The 25,176-nt window shown below is 39.8% G+C and overlaps 1 protein-coding gene across 1 annotated transcript in view; it reads left to right on the plus strand.

The window, feature by feature from the left end:
• The window catches only part of LOC133553373 (gamma-aminobutyric acid receptor subunit alpha-2-like), a 118,261-nt gene that overhangs the window by 40,008 nt on the left and 53,077 nt on the right, over positions 1 to 25,176 (plus strand). The window contains 1 exon segment of the mRNA XM_061901496.1: positions 24,037 to 24,104. Within this exon segment, the coding sequence (XP_061757480.1) occupies positions 24,037 to 24,104 (68 nt within the window).

The following is a 25,176-nucleotide window of genomic DNA, read 5'->3' on the forward strand; positions in this document are numbered from 1 at the left end:
CCGGCATGTCAATCGCACACTCTCCAGTTCCTTTCTCTACCTTCACTCGAGCGCTGAGGTCGGCGAACATCCTCTATCCATAGGCAGCGGGTTCAAACCGAAAAACTTCTGACACCAATGTAATGCCCGCGGTGGTGAAGGAGTCACACAGACGAGGATGCGCCGTTCAATCGCTTTATTAACAAGCGGTAACTTCTTGTAGTACCAAAAATAATGCACACACATACACGAGCTGCTGTTAGCCACAACTCACGCTCACACACACTGACCTTTTTCCGCCACTCACCCGCGCATGCGCATTCACCACACTCTTAAAGACACAGTACACCAATACAAATATCACAGATATTACAATATATATATACATACATACATACATTTATATATACAGTATATAATTTATATTTATTTATTTTGCCGTTTTTGTTGACATGTTAAAGGTGTTTTAATGAATATACATGCATGTCTAACATATAGATTCCTATCTTTCATGAAGACAAGAATATAAGTTGGTGTATTACCTGATTCTCATGACTTGCATTGATTGGAATCAGATGTCCACGTTTTCAAATGGAGGAGAAAAAAAGTTCCTCTTTTCCGTCTAATACCACATGAAAGTCGTTGGTTTTTGGCATCTTATTTGTCCAGCTTCCATATTCGTTTTTATACACTTTACAAGAAATACATTGGCGGCAAACTCCGTAGCTTGCGAGCTTGTTTGCGCTGGCTTTGGGAGACTCTTATTTTGTTAGCGCAGGCGCGATGGAGCGGCACTTTTATTGTGAGGACAGGAACTGTGCGATTTTTTTTTTTTTTTTTAATTTTATTTTAATCTTCTATTCTTTTCTCCCATCCCCCCCCCTGTTTACCTGTATGTCATCTTTTTTGTAAGGGGCGCTGGAAGCCGGCAGACCCGTCAGCGATCCTGTTCTGTCTCCCTGTAATGTTTGTCTGATCTTGAATGGGATTGTGCTGAAAATTGTAATTTTCCTGAAGGAACTCTCCTGACGGAATAAATAAAGTACTATCTAATCTAATCTAATCTAATCAGTCTTTAGGCTTTTGACGGGAAATACGGTTGAAATAAAGTTTCTTTTTTCCTTTACACTTTTGATTGATTGATTGAAACTTTTATTAGTAGATTGCACAGTACAGTACATATTCCGTACAATTGACCACTAAATAGTAACACCCTAATAAGTTTTTCAACTTGTTTAAGTCGGGTCATGTGACCGCCTGGCTCTGTTTGATTGGTCCTACGTCACCAGTGACTGCATGTGATTGGTGAAATGCAGGCATGCGTGGATCCTACTTTGGAAAACCAAAACAAACATTAACAGATCGATTAAAAAAAAGTAGCGAGTAGCGAGCTGAATGTAGATAAATGGAGCGGAGTAAAAGTAGCGTTTCTTCTCTATAAATATACTCAAGTAAAAGTAAAAGTATGTTGCATAAAAACTACTCATAGAAGTACAATTCATCCCAAAAGTTACTCAAGTAAATGTAACGGAGTAAATGTAGCGCGTTACTACCCACCTCTGCTGATTAGATAGCACTGGTTTCCAGTTAGCGATAAGCGGTGAGAGTCATGTTCTTTGACTTCTCCAGTGCTTTCAACACCATCCAGCTGGCACTGCTGTAGGTGAAACTGGAAGAGGCGGGACTGGACCATCAGCCGGCTGCATGGATCATTAAATACTTCATCGACAGGCCGCATTACGTGAGGCTGCGTGACTGTTGGTAGTTTGCAGCACAGGGGCTTCTGAAGGGACGGTGATCTTACCTTACCTGTTCACGCTCTATAGCTCAGACTTCAGGCATGACTCCAACTGTTGCTGTCTGCAGAAGTTCTGGGATTGCAGTGGTGGGATGTGTGTGTGAGGGGAGCGAGCAGGAATAACAAGAAGTCATCTCAGGCTTTTTTGACTGGTCTGCGTGTAATCACCTGCACTTGAAGACCAGTAAAACAAAAGAGCTTGTGAATGACTTCCGGCCGTCAGCTCCGCCACCCACACCGGTGAACATCCAGGGAACAGATATAGAAACGGTGGACACATTTAGATACCTGGGTATTCGCCTCAACAATAAAGTAGATGCACAATTCAAACACAGTGTACAAGAAAGGTCAAAGTCGCCTACACCTCTTGAGGAGACTGAGGTCCTTCGGGGTGTGCGGGTCACTGCTGTACACATTTTACGACACTGGGGTGGCTTCTGCGGTGTTCTATGCTGTTGTTTGCTGGGGTGGGGGCTGCACGGTCAGAATTAATAATCTGATTAAGAGAGGTGACTCTGTCCTAGGCTGCCCACTAGACAGAATTGAGGAGGTGGCTGACAGAAGAATGCTGATCAAGTTTACATCCATAATGTCCAATCCATCTCACCCCATGCATGACACTGTAGAGCTCCTTCAGCATTAGACTGTTACATCCACAGTGCAAGAAGGAGCACTATCGCAGGTCCTTTCTACCCACAGCCATAAGACTTTAGAACTCACTTATGTGACTACTGTGATGTTTGTTTTGGTGGTGTTAAATATCAATGTTAGTGGGTTTTTTTGTTGTATTTTATCTTCTACATATACAAACCCTGTTTCCATATGAGTTGGGAAATTGTGTTAGATGTAAATATAAACGGAATACAATGATTTGCAAATCCCTTTCAACCCATATTCAATTAAATGCACTACAAATACAAGATATTTGATGTTCAAACTCATAAACTTTATTTTTTATTTTTTACAAATAATAAACTTAATACTTCAGGGTTGCAACACGTGCCAAAATAGTTGGGAAAGAACATGTTCACCACTGTGTTACATCCCCTTTTCTTTTAACAACACTCAATAAACGTTTGGGAACTGAGGAAACTAATTGTTGAAGCTTTGAAAGTGGAATTCCTTCCCGTTCTTGTTTTATGTAGAGCTTCAGTCGTTCAACAGTCTGGGGGTCTCTGCTGTCGTATTTTACGCTTCATAATGCGCCACACATTTTCGATGGGAGACAGGTCTGGACTGCAGGTGGGCCAGGAAAGTACCCGCACTCTTTTACTACAAAGCTATGCTGTTGTAATACCTGGCTTGGCATTGTCTTGCTGAAATAAGCAGGGGCGTCCATGATAACGTTGCTTGGATGACAACATATGTTGCTCCAAAACCTGTATGGAGCTTTCAGCATTAATGGTGCCTTCACTGATGTGTAAGTTACCCATGCCTTGGGCACTAATACACCCCCATACCATCACAGAGGCTGGCTTTTGAACTTTGCGCCTATAACAATCCGAATGGTTATTTTCCTCTTTGTTCTGAGGACACCACGTCCTCTGTTTCCGAATATAATTTGGAAATGTGGACTCTTCAGACCACAGAACACCTTTCCACTTTGCATCAGTCCATCTTATGTTAGCTCGGGCCCAGCCAAGCCGGCGGCGTTTCAGGGTGTTGTTGATAAATGGGTTTGGCTTTGCATAGTAGAGTTTTAACTTGCACTTACAGATGTAGCGACCAACTGTAGTTACTGACAGTGGTTTTATTAAGTGTTCCTGAGCCCATGTGGTGATATCCTTTACACACTGATGTCGGTTTTTGATGCAGTACCGCCTGAGGGATCAAAGGTCTGTAATATCATCGCTTACGTGCAGTGATTTCTCCAGATTCTCTGAACTTTTTGAAGATTTTACGGACCGTAGATGGTAAAATCCCTAAATTCCTTGCAATAGCTCATTGAGAAATGTTGTTCTAAAGCTGTTCGACAATTTGCTTACAAAGTGGTGACCCTCACCCCATCCTTGTTTGTGAATTACTTAGCATTTCATGGAAGCTGCTTTTATACCCAATCATGGCACCCACCTGTTCCCAATTAGCCTGCACACCTGTGGGATGTTCCATATATGTGTTTGATGAGCATTTCTCAACTTTATCAGTATTTATTGCCACCTTTCCCAACTTCTTTGTCACGTGTTGCTGGCATCACATTCTAAAGTTAATGATTATTTGCAGGAAAAAAAAATGTTTATCAGTTTGAACATCAAATATGTTGTCTTTGTAGCATATTCAACTGAATATGGGTTGAAAACGATTTGCAAATCATTGTATTTCGTTTATATTTACATCTAACACAATTTCCCAACTCATATGGAAACGGGGTTTGTACATGTTAGTGAGTTATTTGTGGTATTTATTACAATTTAAAAAAAAAAAAAATTATTACGCTTTTCTTCTGTTACTGTATGAAAAAACCTGCACTGCAACAACATAATTTCCCCATTGAGGGCTAAATATAAAAATAAATAAAAGTCTATCCTATATTGTTACTTTAGGTGTTTGTACTACATTCTATTATATTCTTTTTGTACAATATTTATGTGTTAGGGAGTGTGTTTCATTTGCATGTTAGTAAGAATCGATTCGGCTTTCAGCTATATTATCTTTTTTATAACAGCATTTGTGTGGTAAAATCACGTTTATGTAATTGATGTTAAATCAATTCATTGTATAATGATTACAGTATGTCACAGTAATTGAAGTATCCTGCTAGATACACTGTATTGTATATTAGGGTATCTCATTTTTTGGAAAAATTAGTGTCTTTAGAACCTCTAATTTGTATCACATGAACCATTTTGAAACTGCTTTTTTCGCAAAGCCTTTTCATGTCGCAATGCACAAAAGTGACATCGGATGGAATATTCCACATTGTGAATGCATTTGATGTGTATGTCTCATCTGTGGTGGGAAAAACATGTGAAAGCTCCACCGGACTTTGCTTTTTAACATGTAATAGCGTAAAAAGAACCACTCGTTCCTCATATCAATCATTTAGTCTCTCCATCGTCACTTATTTCTTTACATCTGAAAGTCTTTCTGTGATGTCTCTCCAGCAAAACATGCATTTTCTAAATGAATCCAAAAGAATTCCAATTCAACCCTATCAATCCTAATAAATTCCAACGAGTCCCAATGAATTCCGATAAATCCCAGTAAATTCCAGTGAATGTGGTCTTGAATAAACTGAAGCCATTTGGTCATTGAGCACCATTGTGTCATCTATCCAAAGAACTTGTATTAGTCAAATCTTTGACTAAACAATGACGCTAGAAGAAGAGAGAGATCTAGGGCAGAGGTTTTAAAGATGAATCCACATTTCCCCTTGAGGCAACTCAGAGGTTTCAAGGGAGAGAATAAAATGTTTTTGTTTCAGCAATGAAGTGTGGCTCTAACTGCACATAACTCTTGACTTCACTCGCAACAAATACAAGATAAACACATCAGGCAGGGAATTACGCCTCAGAAGCAGAAATAATTATTTATTTACAGAGCGAATCGCTTTGGACTGAAGCATTATCCGAATGCCTGCACTCATTCTCCACTTGTGTTCCACTTCAAGTGTAGACAATAGCTAGCTCCCCTAAGACGCCGTTTCAGACACTTTGATAAGAAGCAAGGCTGAGAGGAAATTCTGAGAGTACACCATCAATAGTGGGACTATGAGAGCTTACCTCAATATAATCTATAATTGTACTTTAACATTCCATATCTATTGGCTTTAATGGGTCTTATAAGTGGTCTCTTTCTCTCATTTGCCACACCCACCTATTACTAAAGCTTCCAGTAAGAAAACCAACTTCATGCCACGCTATGCTGATAAATACAATGTAGGCGTTGCTCCTCTTGGTATTGATGCTTTCATCCTTCAGCTACAGTATAGTCTTCCCTTTGTTAAATGGTCTGTATTTATTTAGCGCTTTAATATACCTTCACGATATCCAAAGTATGTCACATTTACACACTGACTGCAGAAGCTGCCATGCAGGGCGCGAACCACGATCGATCAGGAGCAAGGTGGCTGAGGTTTCTTGCCCAAAGACACAACGGCAATGAGTGGGATCACAGAAACTGCTTAGATACCAAGAAAATAAAGTAAAGCACATATACAGATTACGACATACAAATCAAGACTAACTTCTGCGTTTTCCGTCATACCACATGGGGTGAAGCGTCAAAGGCATGGGGCGTATATTTTTCTGTGGATGCGTGTGTTTGTAACCCCTCAGAGTGGCTCTGTTCTGCGTCCTTTGTGTTCTCGCAAAGACCATAACACAGCCAGTCAGTCCAACAAAAATCAAACAGGTATGTGTCTGAGAGACAGGGAAGGAGTTTATTCCAACGCTGTTGCTTTTGATTGATTGATTGAAACTTTTATTAGTAGATTGCACAGTTCATTACATATTCCGTACAATTGACCACTAAATGGTAACACCCGAATAAGTTTTTCAGGAAAGTACCCGCACTCTTTTACTACGAAACCACACTGTTGTAACACGTGGCTTGGCATTGTCTTGCTGAAATAAGCAGGGGCATCCATGATATCGTTGCTTGGATGACAACATATGTTGCTCCAAAACCTGTATGGACCTTTCAGCATTAATGGTGCCTTCACAGAAGTGTAAGTTACGCATGCCTTTTGCACTAATACACCCCCATACCATCACAGATGCTGGCTTTTGAACTTTGCGCCTATAACAATCCGGATAGTTATTTTCCTCTTTGTTCCGGAGGACACCACGTCTGCAGTTTCCAAATGTAATTTGAAATGTGGACTCTTCAGACCACAGAACACTTTTCCACTTTACATCAGTCCATCTTAGATGAGCTCGGGCCCAGAGAAGCCAGCGGCGTTTCAGGGTGTTGTTGATAAATGGGTTTTGCTTTGCATAGCATAGTTTTAACTTGCACTTAAGACGTAGCGACAAACTGTAGTTACTGACAGTGGTTTTATGAAATGTTCCTGAGCCCATGTGGTGATATCCTTTACACACTGATGTCGGTTTTTGATGCAGTACCGCCTGAGGGATCAAAGGTCCGTAATATCATCGCTTACGTGCAGTGATTTCTCCAGATTCTCTGAACCTTTTGATGATTTTAAGGACCGTAGATCAGTGGTCCCTGGCCGCGGCCCGATTGGTACCGGGCCGCAGAAGAATTTTTTATTCATTTTTATAAAAAAATAAAAAATAAAAAATTAATATATTTTTTTATTTTGTATTTTTATTAAATCAACATAAAAAACACAATATACACTTACAATTAGTGCACCAACCACAAAAACGTCCCTTTTTCATGACAAATATCATCGCTTACGTGCAGTGATTTCTCCAGATTCTCTGAAGCTTTTGATGATTTTACGGATCATAGATGGTAAAATCCCTAAATTCCTTGCAATAGCTCGTTGAGAAATGTTGTTCTAAAACTGTTCGACATTTTTTTTACAAATTGGTGACCCTCGCTCCATCCTTGTTTGTGAATTACTTAGCATTTCATGGAAGCTGCTTTTATACCCAATCATGACACCCACCTGTTCCCAATTAGCCTGCACACCTGTGGGATGTTTCAAATAAATGTTTGATGAGCATTTCTCAACTTTCAGTATTTATTGCCACCTTTCCCAACTTCTTTGTCACGTGTTGCTGGTATCAAATTCTAAAGATAATGACTATTTGCACCAAAAAAAATGTTTATCAGTTTGAACATCAAATATGTTGTCTTTGTAGCATATTCAACTGAATATGAGTTGAAAATGATTTGCAAATCATAGTATTACGTTTATATTTACATCAACACAATTTCCCAACCCATATGGAAACGGGGTTTGTACATTATTTACAATCCGGGGGGTGGGATGAGGAGCTTTGGTTGATATCAGTACTTCATCCATCCATCCATTTTCTACCGCTTATTCCCTTTCGGGGTCGCTGGCGCCTATCGCAGCTACAATCGGGCGGAAGGCGGGGTACACCCTGGACAAGTCGCCAATCAGTACTTCAGTCATCAACAATTGTATCAACAGAGAAATGGACATTGAAACAGTGTAGGTCCTACTTAGTAGGATATGTACAGCGGACAGAGAACATAGTGAGTTCAGATAGCATAAGAGCAAGTATATACATTAGAAATACATTTGATTATTTACATGAAGTTATTTACAATCCGGGGAGATGTGATGTGAATAGAGGAGGGTATTAGTAAAGGGTTGAAGTTGCCTGGAGGTGTTGTTTTAGATTGGTTTTGAAGGAGGATAGAGATGCACTTACTTTTACACCTGTTGGAAGTGCATTCCACATTGATGTGGCATAGAAGGAGAATGAGTTAAGACCTTTGTTAGATCGGAATCTGGGTTTAACGTGGTTTGTGGAGCTCCCCCGTGTGTTGTGGTTATGGCGGTCATCTACGTTAAGGAAGTAGTTCGACATGTACTTCAGTATCAGGGAGGTGTAGCAGATTTTATAAACCAGGCTCAGTGCAAGTTGTTTTACTCTGTCCTCCAACCTGAGCCAGCCCACTTTGGAGAAGTGGGTTGGAGTGAGGTGTGATCTGGGGTGGAGGTCTAAAATTAACCGGACTAGCTTGTTCTGGGATTTTTGGAGTCTAGATTTGATTGTTTTGGAGGTGCTGGGGTACCAGGAGGTGCAAGCGTAAGCGAAAAAGGGTTGAATGAGAGTTCCCGCTAGAATCTTCAAGGTGCTTTTGTTGACCAGAGAGGAGATTCTGTAGAGGAATCTAGTTCTTTGGTTGACCTTTTTGATTACCTTGGTTGCCATTTTATCACAGGAAAGATTGGCCTCTAGAATAGAACCTAGGTAGGTGATAACAATGTCACCCACTTTTATAGTTACACTGTCCTTTTAGGGGAAACTCGAAGCAACAACCTTGCCGCCATTAAAAACAATCCAGATTAGAATGTTTATGTTTAAGCGAGCAAAAGCAAATTTAAAGTTTTTAAATTCATCATACTTCACCAGAGCAGACAGCTTCTCCAGATATCGCCAAGTTTGCAATACAGTCCAAAATCACAAAAGTCTGAGTGCCTCCAATCATTTGTGGCTACTTTGGGGTACCTTGAATGGTTGCCAGCATCTTCCAACTTGTCGATACACCAGGGCTACGCTTACTCCAATCAGTAGATGTCCTGTTATCATGGTTCCGTATAAATGGGTTGTACTTGTATAGCACTTTTCTACCTTGAAGGTACTCAAAGCGCTTTGACACTACTTCCACCTTTTACCCATTCACACACACATTCACACACTGACGCAGGGAGCTGCCATGCAAGGCGCTAACCAGCACCCATCAGGAGCAAGGGTGAAGTGTCTTGCTCAGGACACAACGGACGTGACGAGGTTGGTACTAGGTGGGGATTGAACCAGGGACCCTCGGGTTGCGCACGGCCACTCTTCCACTGCGCTACGCCGTGGAAGTAGATATCTTCATCCTCAACTGAAAGGGTCGCCAGGTACGCAGTCTTTTGCTCCTTCCAAGAGTCCACCGTGTGTCCAGCAACAACCGTTCCCTCGTGGCAGGCAGTTTCCACAAAAACTGAGATCTTGTAAATTTCATTGAGGCTAGTTGATCAATTCCATTGTTTAGATTTGGGAAAGCAGTGCAAAAGAGGCTACAAAAAGTTAAGACACAACAAAGAAGCTAGCGGGAGAGATAAGGGAGAGGGGAAAGGAAAGTGTTCGCTTTTGATGAGTGCCAGAGAGAAAGTTGCCACAAAAACTGTGAAATACACTTACGAAAAACCTCACACTGACCCATCATTACCACTAGAGATGGATAACGTTTACAAATCAGAAAGAAAACATTTGCATTTTGTCAAAGAAAGATTAATCTTTTTAATGAAATTTTGACATGCAAGTTTAACCTAAATGTAATTACCGCAATGACGTAAATAAACGGTAAAGTAATACATTTGACAATAAAATACAACCCTCAATATATTGTTATAATTATCAAAGCAAACCCAAAATATTTGCAAAACATTGCCAATGTGCAAAAAACATGCATGGGAAAGCAATTTTACTAAGACTTTAACATGCACACGTTACAGCTCATGTTCTTCTATTCTGTGTTAAATGTCTTTTATGTTGCACGATTGCACCAAGAAATATTCCTAGTTTGTGAACCCGTTCTCAAACAATGGCAATAAAAACTATTCTGATTCTGATGCAGCACTTTTATTGTGAAGGCAGGAAGTGCACATTTGGGTTTAGAGGTTTTTTTGAAGACTATTATTGTCACGCTCAGCAAAGTTTGGATCCCAGACAGACAGGAAGACATAACCGTCCAAAAAACATCTTTATTTATCCCAAAAAGGGCAGGAAGAAAAAACAATAGCACTGGGAGAGAGAACAGAGCAGGAGCAAATCAAAGTCTTAACAATAAATTGTGCAGCTCTATCTTTATCCCACTCTGGGGAAAAAAAAAAAATCCCTGGAAGCTATGGAGCCACAGGTTACCAACCCCTGACACAGACCCTGGTAATGCTATAAAGGTTGAATAAAAACGTTTTTATGTATATATTTAGTTTGGTTGAAGGCGACCTCTTATACAAGACCAGCTTTTTTTTACTTAATGGCACTGCTTTTTGTGTATTTGGGATCTGCATAAGTTCTGACATTTTTAAATTAAACTATAAAGGCATTGCATAAATATTTATAAAACAATCTTGCCTTACTTCTTACTTCCTCCAAAGGTACTGTTTGGAATTTGCCCAAGTTTTGACGTGTTCACCCTTTGTGACGTCAGCAGATATCTTCATCCATGGTAACGTTTTACCCGAAGAGCTCTGCACGAGTCCGACATTGTAGTCCAACGTTTTTAGATCCCAACCGAATGTCAACCAGCAGGTTTCAGTGAGAAAATTGTGGTTAAAAAGTCACCTCTTACCGGATATCAGCTGAGCTTGTGCTGCCCATACAGCTGCCGTCGACTTCCCCGAGACACTGCGTGTCAACACCCGGCCGTGGACGTACACTTCCGACTATCAGGTACTGTTAAACTCACTAAAACACTAGCAACACAATAGAAAGATAAGGGATTTCCCAGAATTATCCTAGTAAATGTCTCTAAAAACATCTGAATCCGTCTCAATGCAATCGCGTTTTTTTAAAACTTTTAAACTTTTTTTTTCTAGTCCGTTGCTATCAATATTGCTATCAAAATTGCTATCAAAACACAAATCTTTCATCGTCGCTCAAATTAATGGGGAAATTTTTGTTTTCTCGGTCTGAATAGCTGTTTTTGTTGGAGGCTCCCATTAAAAACAATGTGAATATGTGAGGAGCCATCAATATGTGACGTCATCGTCTGCGACTTCCGGTAGAGGCAGGGCTATTCTCCAGTTGCGAAGTTTATCGTAGATGTTCTCTACTAAATCCTTTCAGCAAAAATATGGCAATATCGCGAAATGATCAAGTATGACACATAGAATGTACCTGCTATCCCCGTTTAAAAAATAAAATCTCATTTCAGTGCTGATTTAAAATACTTTACAGAGTCTAGTTAAGCTCTTGACGCTGTAAATTGAATAACGCGGTGGAGTTTGTTGTTGGAGACTAACTAATACCTTGTATGTCTAAGTAATATGCAACTATATAATCATATGATTATTTGGATGGATGGATGGATAGATAAAGACAGTTCTTACTTACTTATTATTTGAAGACAAATATGATTTAACTATGCTTATCTGGCCCATGGTATGAAATTACATAGCGGCATGATTGCCAGATAATTTCTCTGCCTAAAAAATTACACACAACACACAAAACAAAGATAAATAAACACAGACTAGTAACTGCTATACTTTGGGGAAATAATAAAAAATAACAAACAATAGAAACGTCATAAAACAAAACTTTTTGTCACGACCTGTCATGCAGGTCTGACAAATTCTTGTGGTTCCTTTTTTTCCTGTATTTGTTTCCTGTCCAGCACTCTTTTTTTTTTCTGTTCACTTGCTGTCTAAATACACCACTCTGGTCTGAGTGCTGTTTCCCTCACCTGTCCCTGATTAGCAACCGGAGCACACCTGTTTGTGGTTGCCAATCAGGCTTCTTTATATGCCAGCCTGCCAGCAGTCAGCACTGAAGGATTGTCTATGTTACTGACTATTGTCTAATGTTGCTAGCTGACTAACGTTTCTACCTGTTGCAAACTCTACAGTATATGCTTGGTTTCATATCTGATTTACTTTGGATGCAACCTGCATATGCTTTTCAGCACTTCCCTGCTGCACCAATTATTGCATAATTAAAAGACTCTTATCTGCACATCATCAAGTGTCTGCACCTTAGGGTCACAACCACCGCAGTGATGCATCTTTGTGACACTTTATACTGGACAAATTGCGACGATGGGAAAGTGGAACTCTCCTCAAATACGTCAGGATCAGCCTACCAAACAGGGTTAATGTGGCAGCCATCTTAGTAAGGGCAATGGTCAAACCCCATGCAATGCATTTATAATGAAAAAAATATCATAACTTGCTCCTTTTCCAACCCCTTTTCATTTGGTTTACTGTATTGTCAATGTCTAAAGGTGTGTTATTAATAATGCAAAAAAAACATTTAATTCAATGCTTAACTGCTAAAGTTATGTGTTTATTGTTAACATGCATACTGTTATTTGTTCTACTGTATAGAAATAGTCCTTGTTTGTGAGTATTTTACTTAGCTGGTTCGTTTCCTATTATTTATATTGTCGATGAATGTTCTCCTTCATCCTTGTCATTATATTCACAAAGCATTTAATCGATCGCAACCAGACTGTTCAGTTTGTCTCAAAAGACGTTTCTCCTGTCATCCAAATAGGCTGTGTGGGCCTTTTTTAGCTTTAACGGTGCTATACTATCAATGGCTTTGCGCAGGGCATCATTAAAGTTATTAGTGAGGTTATCGAGAGAGCCCACATAATTTGGGAATGGTGCCATTACCGAAGGCAGTAGGCCAGCAAGAGTTGTACTTGTGACAGTAATATTGCGGCTGCTAAAAGCATTGGTTATTAGCAGCTTGTTGACAATGAGTCAGAATTTCAAATTTTTATAAGGTAATGATTAGACAATACTTTAGTGTACCGGAGTACCATAACTTTGGAGGTGGTGACACCCCAGACAAGGGCTAATGTCTATCGTATTACCGTTGCGATGCGTGAATTAATTTTTATTCGTGTAGGACCACAGCTATAAATTATAGTCTGGAGCGCTACGCACGGCGGATCTGACGGGGTATTCACATGGATATGAAAATCTCCCATTACAGTTATATTATCTGCCCGCATCACTAGATCAGGGACAAACTCTGAAAATGCACTGATAAAGTCAGAATAGGACCCAGTGACAGACCTCATAGTAAGCATTTCAAAGGATTTATATGTATTACTTAGGTTAGGGCTAGAGTTTTGGTTTTCATTGGATATTAGTGCGACCCCTCCACCCCTTTTATGGGACGGGCAATATGTGCACTCGTGTAGTTGGGAGGCGATGCCTTTTAAGGCCGGTAAAATTCATCAAGTTTCGCAGCTTTTTGAAGTTAGATTTATGGAGGATGAACTGCTGCTTCTAGAAGCGAGCCCAAAGTAAGGGTGAAATGTTGGAACAGACGGACAATGAGAGAGTGAAGTAAAAGTGACTCAAAGCTGCAAAATGTAGAACTTGAAGCCAAGCTATTTTAACATACATAGAGTGCTTATCCATAATAAACTGGAAAAAACTTCCCCGGCCAACTGGACCAAACAGACAACTGTCCGTTGAATAAGTCATTTTTCATATTGATCATTATACATGGAGCACATCATGCATGTATCGTGACAGACAGCATACGCTGTCTGGCTAGCTGTGTACAAACAAAATATGTAATGTGGGCTAATACTTTACAGATACTGTAATATGATTGTTCATGATTTTTAGTCTGTACAGATTGGTGTCCTATCGCATTGTCTAGTGCAATACAAATTGAAATGCATTTAGTGTTTACGTAGAAGCTATCTTATCTCTTGCCGTAGTTATCTTCTACGGCTAATGCCGTAGCATGCCGATGTGTTACTACGCTAAAAAGAGTACCTCGGTGTTTGCTCTTAAAATAACAATGTTGGTTGCTTAGTTACTTTACAGGTTACAGAACATAACGGAAGTATTGCTGACAGTTTTTCATACACTTTTTTAAAGTGATTTAGAGGTAGAATTGATTGCTCCCATTAGCGGCATTGCTAGCCACCAAGAATGAGCCGATTTTCACATGTTAGAAAGCATAAAAAAAAAAAAAATTGGTTTCCTTGTCTCTCATGATAATTGCGAACGCTAGTCAAAGTTCCAAAAAAAGTGCAGTTCCTAAATAAGACTCCATCCGACATGGCTCATATTTTCTCAAAACTTGACTGGATCTGTCTTGTCTTTTGATTTTACTTGGATTTGGGATTAAAGACTTGAGATCTACTTGAGGCTAACAATACATTTATTTAATCCCACTGCTGCTGTACTGTGTGTGTCTGATAAAAGTTAGAAGTAAATATTGGCTTAATTTCGGTTATGTTGGCAACATTTGTTCATTTAAGTTGATGGACGTTGATTTAAATGGATTCCACGGTGATCCTGTCCAGACCACAGAAATAAAAGCATACCGTAAAAGTAACAAAACTGACAAGCTAGCTTGATTTTGGACCCCGATGCACACACCAGAGTCATGAACATTGTATAACACAATTTCTATGTACATATATGGCAATATAAAAATATTCCCAAAAATGTATAGTACAAAAAAAAACTGGAGAAAAACGTAAGTAGAGCATATATTCTGGCTAAAGGCTGGGAAACCACACATAAAAGGACGCAAGAGAACATAGTGAAAAGTAACAACGAAAAAATACCCCTTGTGCAGTTTGGAAAAAGACTGACAACCAGACAGAAAAAGGCACAATGTTTAGCTTTGAAGCTCGCAGCAAGCAAACAAGGGAACGTGGAAGTAGTGGCACAGGTCAACACGGGGAACCATGAGGACTAATATTACATTTCCCTGGTGTGTATTCAGGGTTTGTGAATGATAATAATTGCAAATTGTGTCCACCTACTTTGTTGCTGAACCCCCAGTCAGCAGACCATTATGCCTGCAAACAGAGCACAGGAAAGCTAGGTTTGTGATGCAACTAAAAGGTTCAGGAGAATAATGGTGGGAACACAAGCTTCTGATGGTACTTTTTACTTGCCGACATTCTAAAATGTACTTACAAAGCATTAAGTGTTTGCACGGAGTCTAAGATAATCTTTTACACCAATTTTCACCATTTCTGCTTTCATTTTATCGCTAATCTGTGTCTTGGTGTTTTGCACCATGGTTTTTGGTTGGCAATATCAAACAAGTCGCAGAGCAACAGCAGCTATTATTGTATCATAAATAAACCAAAGTTATGACATGTGGAAGAAAAAGCTTAAACCTTAAGAATTTTTCAGAATGTAAGTCCTGGCCCCAAAGAAAGACATCACATGGACAAAGATAAGACCTTCTGGAAGAAAGTTCTGTGGTCAGATGAAAAAAAAAACAGCTGTTTGGCCACAATAACAAGCAATATGTTTGGAGGAAAAAAGGTTAGGCCTTTAATCCCAGGAACACCACACCTACCATCAAGCATGGTGGACGTAGTATTATGCTATGAGCCTGTTTTGCTGCCAATGGAAATGGTGCTTTACACAGAGTAAATGGGACAATAAAAAAGAAGGATTACCTCCAAATTCTTCAGGACAACCTAAAATCATCAGCCCGGAGGTTGGGTCTTGGCCACAGTTGGGTGTTCCAACAGGACAATGACCCCAAACACATGTCAAAAGTGGTAAAGGAATGGCTAAATCAGGCTATGATTAAGGTTTTAGAATGGCATTACCAAAGTTCTGACTTAAACGTGTGGACAATGCTGAAGAAACAAGTCCATGTCAGAAAACCAACAAATTTAGCTGAACTGCACCAATTTTGTGAAGAGGAGTGGTAAAAAATCCAACCCGAAGCTTGCCAGAAGCTTGTGGATGGCTACCAAAAGCTCCTTATTGCAGTGAAACTTGCCAAGGGACATATAACCAAATATTAACATTGCTGTATATATGCTTTTGACCCAGCAGATTTGGTCACATTTTCAGTAGAACCATTATAAATTCATAAAAGAACCAAACTTCATGAATGCCTTCTTGTGACCAACAAGTATGTGAGCCAATCACTCTATCACAAAAAAATAAAAGTTGTAGAAATGATTGGAAACTCAAGACAGCCATGACATTGTTATTTACAAGTGTTTGTAAACTTTTGACCACAGCTGTAGCTATTCTACATATTTCCTTGCGGACAGGTACGGGTATCCTTTTGTTGGGTTGTGGTTTACCTGGCGAATTATTGATGATCTGAGTTTGAAGCTGATTCCTGTAACTCCCATCATGTTGTAACCCAGAAGATTGTGTAGTTGGGAACTTCTGCAGAAGCATTTGACGACATCTGGAGTAAAATATGATTACCTGCAAGGCCGGGATGTAGTCATGTGTTGAAATGACAGGCTGTGTAAATAAGTCATGTGGAAATGATGCAATGTGTTGCTTCCTGCATACATTATATCCCTGGTGAAAACAGCAATATCCAATATGGAAGGAGTTCCTCGATGTTTTGCTTGTTGTACAACAGTAGATTGGTATTCGCCTTCCCTCTGTGAGGGAAGGTTAGATTGCCTTTTGGGAAGGTTCACAGTGGGACAGTCTGAATGGAGGCAGGTTTCATCTGACCAATTACACGCGGTTCAGCACACCCATCTGTACCGATGGACGAGGACTTTATGTAAAGCACATGTTTGACTGTTCTTGCCGAATAAATGAACGTTGATATTGTCCTTGTGTTCCTAAAAATAACGGCCCCGCCGTCCTCAGGCATTAAATGCACTTTGGATCATTTCAAACTGAAAACATGTATTTTACTCAGGGGGTGATGGGCTTTAAAACTGCAAGGAACTATTGTTGGTTTGTTATGAAAAGTGTTGCTCTATGATACATCTGTTTTTTTTTGTTTGTTTTTTCAGGAATGAGAGCACACATTAACACTCAGCAGTGTTAAGAAAAACATCGTAATATAATAACGGAATACATTTTACTAGTAACGAGTAATCTAAATACTTTAACGTACGTTGCAACGTCGTTACCAATGTGTTTGATTAGGCCTGGCCAATAAATTGATTGTATCGATATATTTGAGTTTTTTGTCACAGGCGATTTAAAAAAAAAAAGAAAAATAATAAATAAAAGTTTTTTCTCCTCTAGCTCCGGCATTTGTTTGTCCCCAGGAGCTTCCATAGCTTCCACCCTCCCCCTTATTTCCATAGCGGGGATTCACCTAGTAGTTCAGGTGTGCAGTCACAGACGTGAATGTCATCACAGACGTGACTGCACGCTGCAAAGTCTGTTTGAGAAAGACAGCAGCATCTGATATCAAAGCATTAAGCCGAGTGCAAAAAATGCAACTCATTACAAGGCAAACAAGACCGTAACAACAAACTCCCTCTTTAAATCAGCTTACTTTAGTGGAATCATTCACGCAAAGTGCCATTCATGCATGATAAGAAAGAAGCACAGTGGAAAACAATCACTAAAGTGGTCGCTCTACACATAGCTAAAAATGTGGTGCCCATCATACGGTGGAAAAGACTGTTTTTTTCTACACATTAATACTACATATGCCTCAAGTATTGTATTCAATACATCATTCCATCCATTTTCTACCGCTTGTCCCTTTTGGGATCGCGGGGGGTCGCTGGAGCCTATCTCAGCTGCATTCGGGCGGAAGGCGGGGTGTATTCAACACAGAAAATTTAAATTCCTACTTTTGATTGATTGAAACTTTTATTAGTAGATTGCACAGTACAGTATATATTACGTACAATTGACCACTAAAGTTCAAGTTTTAAGTTTCAAGTTTATTCACAATACCATATAACAATTACAATAGTGGTGAATGTCATCATTTAAAGATTTTAGCAATCTCAAAGTTGGAGTCTATTTATTTGCATGTAATATTATGTTACATTTGTGTTTACACAAGTATTTTATTCAAGACAGAAGTTTTGCTTTCCACAAAGTTCAATATTGAATACAAGTCCAATTTATATCTGTTCTTAAAATAACTCGTTTATGAAAATTGTAATTTGTTATGTGCAAGATGCAGTCTTCAGTGTCATTTCAAACTGCTACCGAGTTTTCCGGGCTACCGAGCGGACCGGTATTTTAGTCGCAGCCACCAAATTTGAGAAGAAATAAATATAAACCGCAGGGTTCAAATCGTGGAAAAAAGTAGCGATTTATGGCCTGGAAAATACGGTAGTTTTTGATCAAGTAAAAGAAAACTTGTTTTGTAATATCTCTGTCAGTTGTATCCAATGCCTTCTTTAAAAATTAGGTAAAAAAATGGAACGTGGCACACTACTTTTAATGTCAACAAGACAGCATCGGAAGCACAGCAAGTCCAATGCAGGAAGTGACGTTTTACCAATGAAAGAAACAGCCCACACCACACTAAAATAAAATGTATTTTAAATAGGAAGAAGAAATATCAGACTGTAAATGTAGGCTAAGTATACACACAGACACACACACACACACACACACTACTATGACTGAATAATGACAAATTATTGATTGATGTGACAAGCTTGCAATCCTACAATACCCCGTTTGTGGACAAGGAGACAAGACAGCCATTGAAGCACTTTCAATCTTTTTATTAACTAGCGCTAACACAATCCAGTGAAAAGCTTCAACAGAGATGTTGTCACTATCGGCAAACTGCCGCTGCTAAATTAAGAAACACAGCTGAGGTGAAATGCTACTTTGAGCACGCTATCGCTGACTTCACACATCACTTTGCAACTTGCACCGCCTTTTAAAGGCACACACACAGTTACACTCTGCTCTCATGAAATGTCTCTCAACTTTATATGCCAAATATTTGAAGGTTTTTTTTAAAAGCCACGCATCAATTAATGTCCTCGGTAATTAATTACATTTATTAAAGAGTAACCCCCCCACACCCCCAGAGAGGAGTTGTACAGTCTAATACAGTGGTTCTCAAATGGGGGTACGCGTACCCCTGGGGGTACTCGAAGGTATGCCAAGGGGTACGTGAGATTTTTCAAAACTATTCTAAAAATATCAACAATTCAAAAATCCTTTATAAATATATTTATTGAATAATACTTTAACAACATATGAATATAAGTTTATAAACTGTGAAAATAAATACAACAATGCAATATCCAGTGTTGACAGCTAGATTTTTTGTGGACATGTTCCATAAATATTGTTGTTAAAGATTTCTTTTTTTGTTAAGAAATGTTAATTAAGTTCATGAATCCAGATGGATCTCTATTGCAATCCCCAAAAAGGGCACTTTAAGTTGATGATTACTTCTTTTTTTACGGGAAAAAATAAATAAAAAGTACCCCCAAAGTCCCAGTCCCTGCCTCAACCCGTCTGAGAAACCAAATTTTTTTTTTACAACTCTGTCCTCTTTTACACAGTGAAGAGTGTGTGGTGGTCGTAGAGGTGCTCGTCCACTTCCTGAGCACTCTTAAGGTGACCGTGACCAAGAAGTATGGCTTGGGGATATTAGTTTCTTTATTCCCTTGCCTTCACTAAAAACAGTGGAGCCATAATAGTGGTGGGGTGGTGGCTAGCCTTGCAATGCATGAGAGCACTTTACTTTGGAATAATGATTTCTTTAGATTGTAGTAGATAGAGTTTGTTGTGTGGTGCAGAGTGTTTGAGTAAAAGGGAAAGCTTTTTAAATTGAGCGAGCGTCAGAGATCAAGCTTCAGTAATTATTGAAAGAGACAGAGTGTAGAGGAAGCAAATGGACCTGATGTAGCAGCGCTGATGCAGTAGCACATTATCACATGAATAGCAAGCATATGAGGATTTGCTCGTCCTATCTGTCACATGGATGTGAACATTTAGGACACATTTCATACGCTCAAGATCGCCGTTTGTGTGTCTCTAAGATAAATGTAGTCCCACACGAGTCGCTTGTGCATAGTTTTACTTAGGTCCAACACGGGTGAAGCAAGTTTGTACACACTTGACATGAACCTTTGTCAAATGCACAATAGAAACAAGCAACATTTACGACTACGGACGATTTTTGTACACACTCTCCACCAATGACTGCCGTAGCATCTCACCTACCACAACTTACTTAAAATACTCAGATGACACAGCCATTCTCGCACTCCTCTGCAACAGTCAATCCATCCTGGACTATCATAACACAGTCAAACATTTCACAGAGTCATGCACAGCCAGCTATCTGGAAATCAATGTCAATAAAACAGAAGAAATATGGTTCAACCCCCCCCCTCACCTCAGCACCCCATCCTCATAAACACACAAACAGTTAAAACAGTTGACACTTTTAAATACCTGGGCGAAACCTTGGACAATAAACTCACCTTTGATCAGCACACCACAAACATTCAAAAAAGAAGTCAACAAAGACTGTCAGCCATCCGAAAACTTAAAGGACTATACGTTGAACCTCATCTCCTGTTATTACTTTACCAAAGCATTGTTTAACCCATCCTTATGTACTGTTCCACATGTTTTTTCATCATGCTTTCTGTAACCAACTGGACCAAACTCACACGCATTACAAACGTAGCAGCTGAAATCATCGGCCTACCCACAACCAACATTTCAGATTTAAACCCCAGGTCCATCATTCGACTGGCAAAAACAATAGTCCAGGATATTAGTCACCCACTACACCAATACATAATCCCACTACCATCAGGGCGCAGGTACAGAACCATCAAATTCCAGAGGGCCCGCCTCAAGAAAAACCTTATCCCTGCAGCTATAGCCGCCTTTAAAGGGGAACATTATCACAATTTCAGCAGAAGGGTTAAAACCAATAAAAATCAGTTCCCTGTGGTTTATTTTATTTTTCGAAGTTTTTTTCAAAATTCTACCCGTCGTTGAATACCCCGAAAAAAGGCTTTAAAGTGCCTGATTTTCGCTATCTGTGAAGCCACCGTCCATTTTCCTGTGACGTCATACAGTGATATACATGCTATCCAGGAGGATAGCACAGCAAGATATAGCGACATTAGCTCGGATTCAGACTCGGATTTCAGCGGTTTAAGCGATTCAACAGATTACGCATGTATTAAAACGGATGGTTGGAGTATGGAGGCAGATAGCGAAAACGAAATTGAAGAAGAAACTGAAGCTATTGAGCAAATAGCTATTGACGCTATTTGGCCATGTCTGCCTTAGCATCGCCGGTAAAATGTACAAACCAAACGATCGGGACTTTCGCATCTTGTGACACTGGAGCAACTTAAATCCGTCGATTGGTAAGTGTTTGTTTGGCATTAAATGTGGGTGGAGGGAAACGCTGGATGCAAATGTAGCTACAAATGTACATACAGCTAGCCTCAGTAGCATGATAGCGTCGATTAGCTGGCAGTCATGCTGTGACCAAATATGTCGGATTAGCACATAAGTCAATAACATCAGCAAAACTCACATTTGTGATTTCGTTGACTTTATTGTTAGAAATGCATCTGCAGGATATCCATACATCTCTGTGCCATGTCTGCCTTAGCATCGCCGGTAAAATGTACAGACCAAACGATCGGGACTTTCGCATCTTGTGACACTGGAGCAACTTAAATCTGTCGATTGGTAAGTGTTTGTTTGGCGTTAAATGTGGGTGGAGAGAAAGGCTGGATGCAAATATAGCTACAAATGTACATACAGCTAGCCTAAATAGCATGTTAGCATCGATTAGCATGCCGTGCTAATCGATGCACATTCTACGTAAATCAACTTGAATCCGTCCCTGATTGTGTTGTTACACCCTCCGACAACACACCAACGAGGAATGATGTCTTCAAGGTACGGAAAACAGTCGAAAAAACGGAAAATAACAGAGCTGATTTGACTCGATGTTTATAATGTGTTTGAGAAAATGGCGGTTGACTACCTAGGTGACGTCACGTTCCAAGAGCAAATAATAGAAAGGCGTTTGATTCGCTAAAATTCACCCATTTAGAGTTCGGAAATCGGTTAAAAAAATATATGGTCTTTTTTTTCTGCAACATCAAGGAATATATTGACGCTTACATAGGTCTGGTGATAATGTTCCCCTTTAACAGCAGGCCCGGCTGACCTGTCTGACAAGCCTGTAAATGTGTTGGTTATGTATGACGTCTTTTTGTTATTTTTGTTTTTGTGATGTGTAATGTCTTTTGTTTAAATGTGCGGTAGTGAAAATGAATTCCCCCAACGGGGACCAATAAATCTAAATCTAACATCAGCAACTCGAATACTAACATGATTGACCATGAATTGATTAACGTGGACCCTGACTAAACAAGTTGAAAAACTTATTGGGGTGTTACCATTTAGTGGTCAATTGTACGGAATATGTACTGAACTGTGCAATTTACTAATAAAAATTTCAATTTCAATTTCAATGGGCTGCGCAGCTGAGCTCGCTTAGGTTGACAACCCGTCCCATCAAGTACTCGTCCACCGTGTTCTTATTATCACTTAAACGTACCCACTTAAATCGACATCACCATACAGGTGAAACTTTAAAAAAAAATCAGTAATAAAAAGCAATATCGTGCAGAAGTTCATTCATGACAGTAATTCAACTTTAAAGCCCTACTGAAATGAGATTTTCCTATTTAAACAGGGATAGCAGTTCCATTCTATGTGTCATACTTGATCATTTCGCGATATTGCCATATTTTTGCTGAAAGGCTTTAGTAGAGAACATTGACGATAAAGTTCGCAACTTTTGGTCGCTAATAAAAAAGTGAATTGTGAAGTGAATTATATTTATATAGCGCTTTTTCTCTAGTGACTCAAAGCGCTTTACATAGTGAAACCCAATATCTAAGTTACATTCAAACCAGTGTGGGTGGCACTGGGAGCAGGTGGGTAAAGTGTCTTGCCTGAGGACACAACGGCAGTGACTAGGATGGCGGAAGCGGGAATCAAACCTGCAACCCTCAAGTTGCTGGCACGGCCACTCTACCAACCGAGCTAAACCGCCCCACAAAAAAAGCCTTGCCTTTACTGGAAGTAGCAGACGATGTGCGCATGACGTCACCGGTTGTAGGGCTCCTCACATTCTCACATTGTTTATTATGTGAGCCTCCAGCAGCAAGAGCTTTTCGGACCGAGAAAGCGACAATTTCCCCTCGTGGATGAGGAAACACAAAAACAGATCCCTGAAACAGAAAAACAGGTGCTAAGAGGAAATAAACAAATAAATAAATGGGTTTTACTTGTATAGCGCTTTTCTACCTTCAAGGTACTCAAAGCGCTTTGACACTACTTCCACATTTACCCCTTCACACACTGATGGAGGGAGCTGCCATGCAAGGAGCTAACCAGCACCTATCAGGAGCAAGGGTGAAGTGTCTTGCTCAGGACACAACGGACGTGACTAGGTTGGTACTAGGTGGGGATTGAATCAGGGACCCTCGGGTTGCACACGGCCACTCTCCCAATGCGCCACGCCGTCCCAATAAATGTTTTGCAAGGAACATACTTAAAACATTGCAGCTTGTGCCGAAGAAACGTTTTGCAAGGAACATCCTTAAAACATTGCAGCTTGTGCCGCAAGTCTTTAAAAATGCTGGAGGGACAGACTGCAGACTTCTATACACTGTATATTTCCTCTTATACACCACACTACAGAATATATTGATGCCTTAGCCTACAAGCTTAATACGTTTCGTGATAGAGCTCTTACCTCAAACTACTTCAACTTTAGTGTGGTGCAGATTGTAAAGTGCTTCGCTCGCACTGCTTCGCCAAGATTTTTTCTTTTTTTTAATCCAATGAATGTCATCCGCTTTTCCTTCTTTGCACTCACTTCCTTCCCACCCATGATTGGAAAAAACAATGTATTTCTATGTCTATGAATGTTCTCATTCATTAAGGTCATTGTCATCTCAGGGCATTCTATCGATCACAACTGGACTGTCTTTCTAGCTACCCATCTGCTACAGTACTACTGTAGCTACGGCTATCAAGTGAGATCTGACAGGGTTCACTGTGGCCTTCACAGCACCATCTAGTGGTTGGGAGGTATCTGAAGATGGCTCCTGATGGCTCCTTACTCACATTTTTGGCACCAACTTAATCATCTCAATCATTGTGTGCCTTCCAGACAGGGTAACTGAGGTGAAGACAAACATCTTCGTCACCAGCTTTGGACCTGTTTCCGACACAGACATGGTGAGAAACCATATTCAATGCATTTCATGTATAACCATGTACTGTATGTTCTATGTATGATGATGTTCTATGTATTTTGAAGAAACTTACGTCAACCTTGTGCTGGCTCACACTGCATAGGCCACAGGACTGAGACAGGGGTTGCCTTCTGAAGCGCGACATCTATTTATGCGATTGTATTCATCGTATTCACGTCAGTCCTTTGTTTATCCCGGGCCTTCCCTGCTTATCATTCTGAGAAATGCACCTCCCCCATCACATCATATCATAAATGTCCCCTCCCTTTGTGCGGACCCATTTTCCAAGTGATTGATCCACTGATTTAATGGCTACAATACGGCTGTTCAATTTTCCCCTCTCTGAATGATATGCAAATTAGAAATCACTCACTCGCACATGCTAACAGCCTGTGTGCACGTCTCACACACTCATTCTTTCCTAAACGATACAAAGTAAAAGCCGCCTAAATGCAAAAAATACAAAGTTCTGATGAGAACCAACATCTGACTGGCCTGAAGGGAATCTGTCCCCTAAATTTAGGCCAGATTTTTCCTTATGTCCTTTTTCAACATGCCTTGCAATGACCAGATGGACAGACACACAGTTGACAGCGGAAATAATTACTTGCAGTTGTCATCTTTGATCAAAATAATAACTCCAAGATCAACGTGACATTTAAGAGAGGTAAAGCTGACAGCAGATCAGTGAAAAAAGAGCTGACAAAATATAAGATAAAACACTTTTGGTCAAATAATTGTTTGTAATAGAAACAGAATAGGGAACCTATTCAAATACTGTGTTGATATTGTGTTAAGCTGTCAATATTATAGCACTCACCATGAATAAATGTAAACATTTTTTGTGACAATATCGGCCAATCTCAGTCACGCATAAAACTCATCATTATAGGATATTATGTTTGGCAAATTAGTGCTATGCTTTAATTACGCCTCACGCTGAAAGAAATTTTGCATTACACATTTCTACTCACACATTTTGACAGTTGTGCTTTTCAAGTGATATTGGATCCCAGATAGTAAAATCATTTCAATAAAATATTCGGTAACACTTT

This window comes from Nerophis ophidion, linkage group LG05, assembly GCF_033978795.1.
Source record: "Nerophis ophidion isolate RoL-2023_Sa linkage group LG05, RoL_Noph_v1.0, whole genome shotgun sequence".
Classification (NCBI taxonomy): domain Eukaryota; kingdom Metazoa; phylum Chordata; class Actinopteri; order Syngnathiformes; family Syngnathidae; genus Nerophis; species Nerophis ophidion.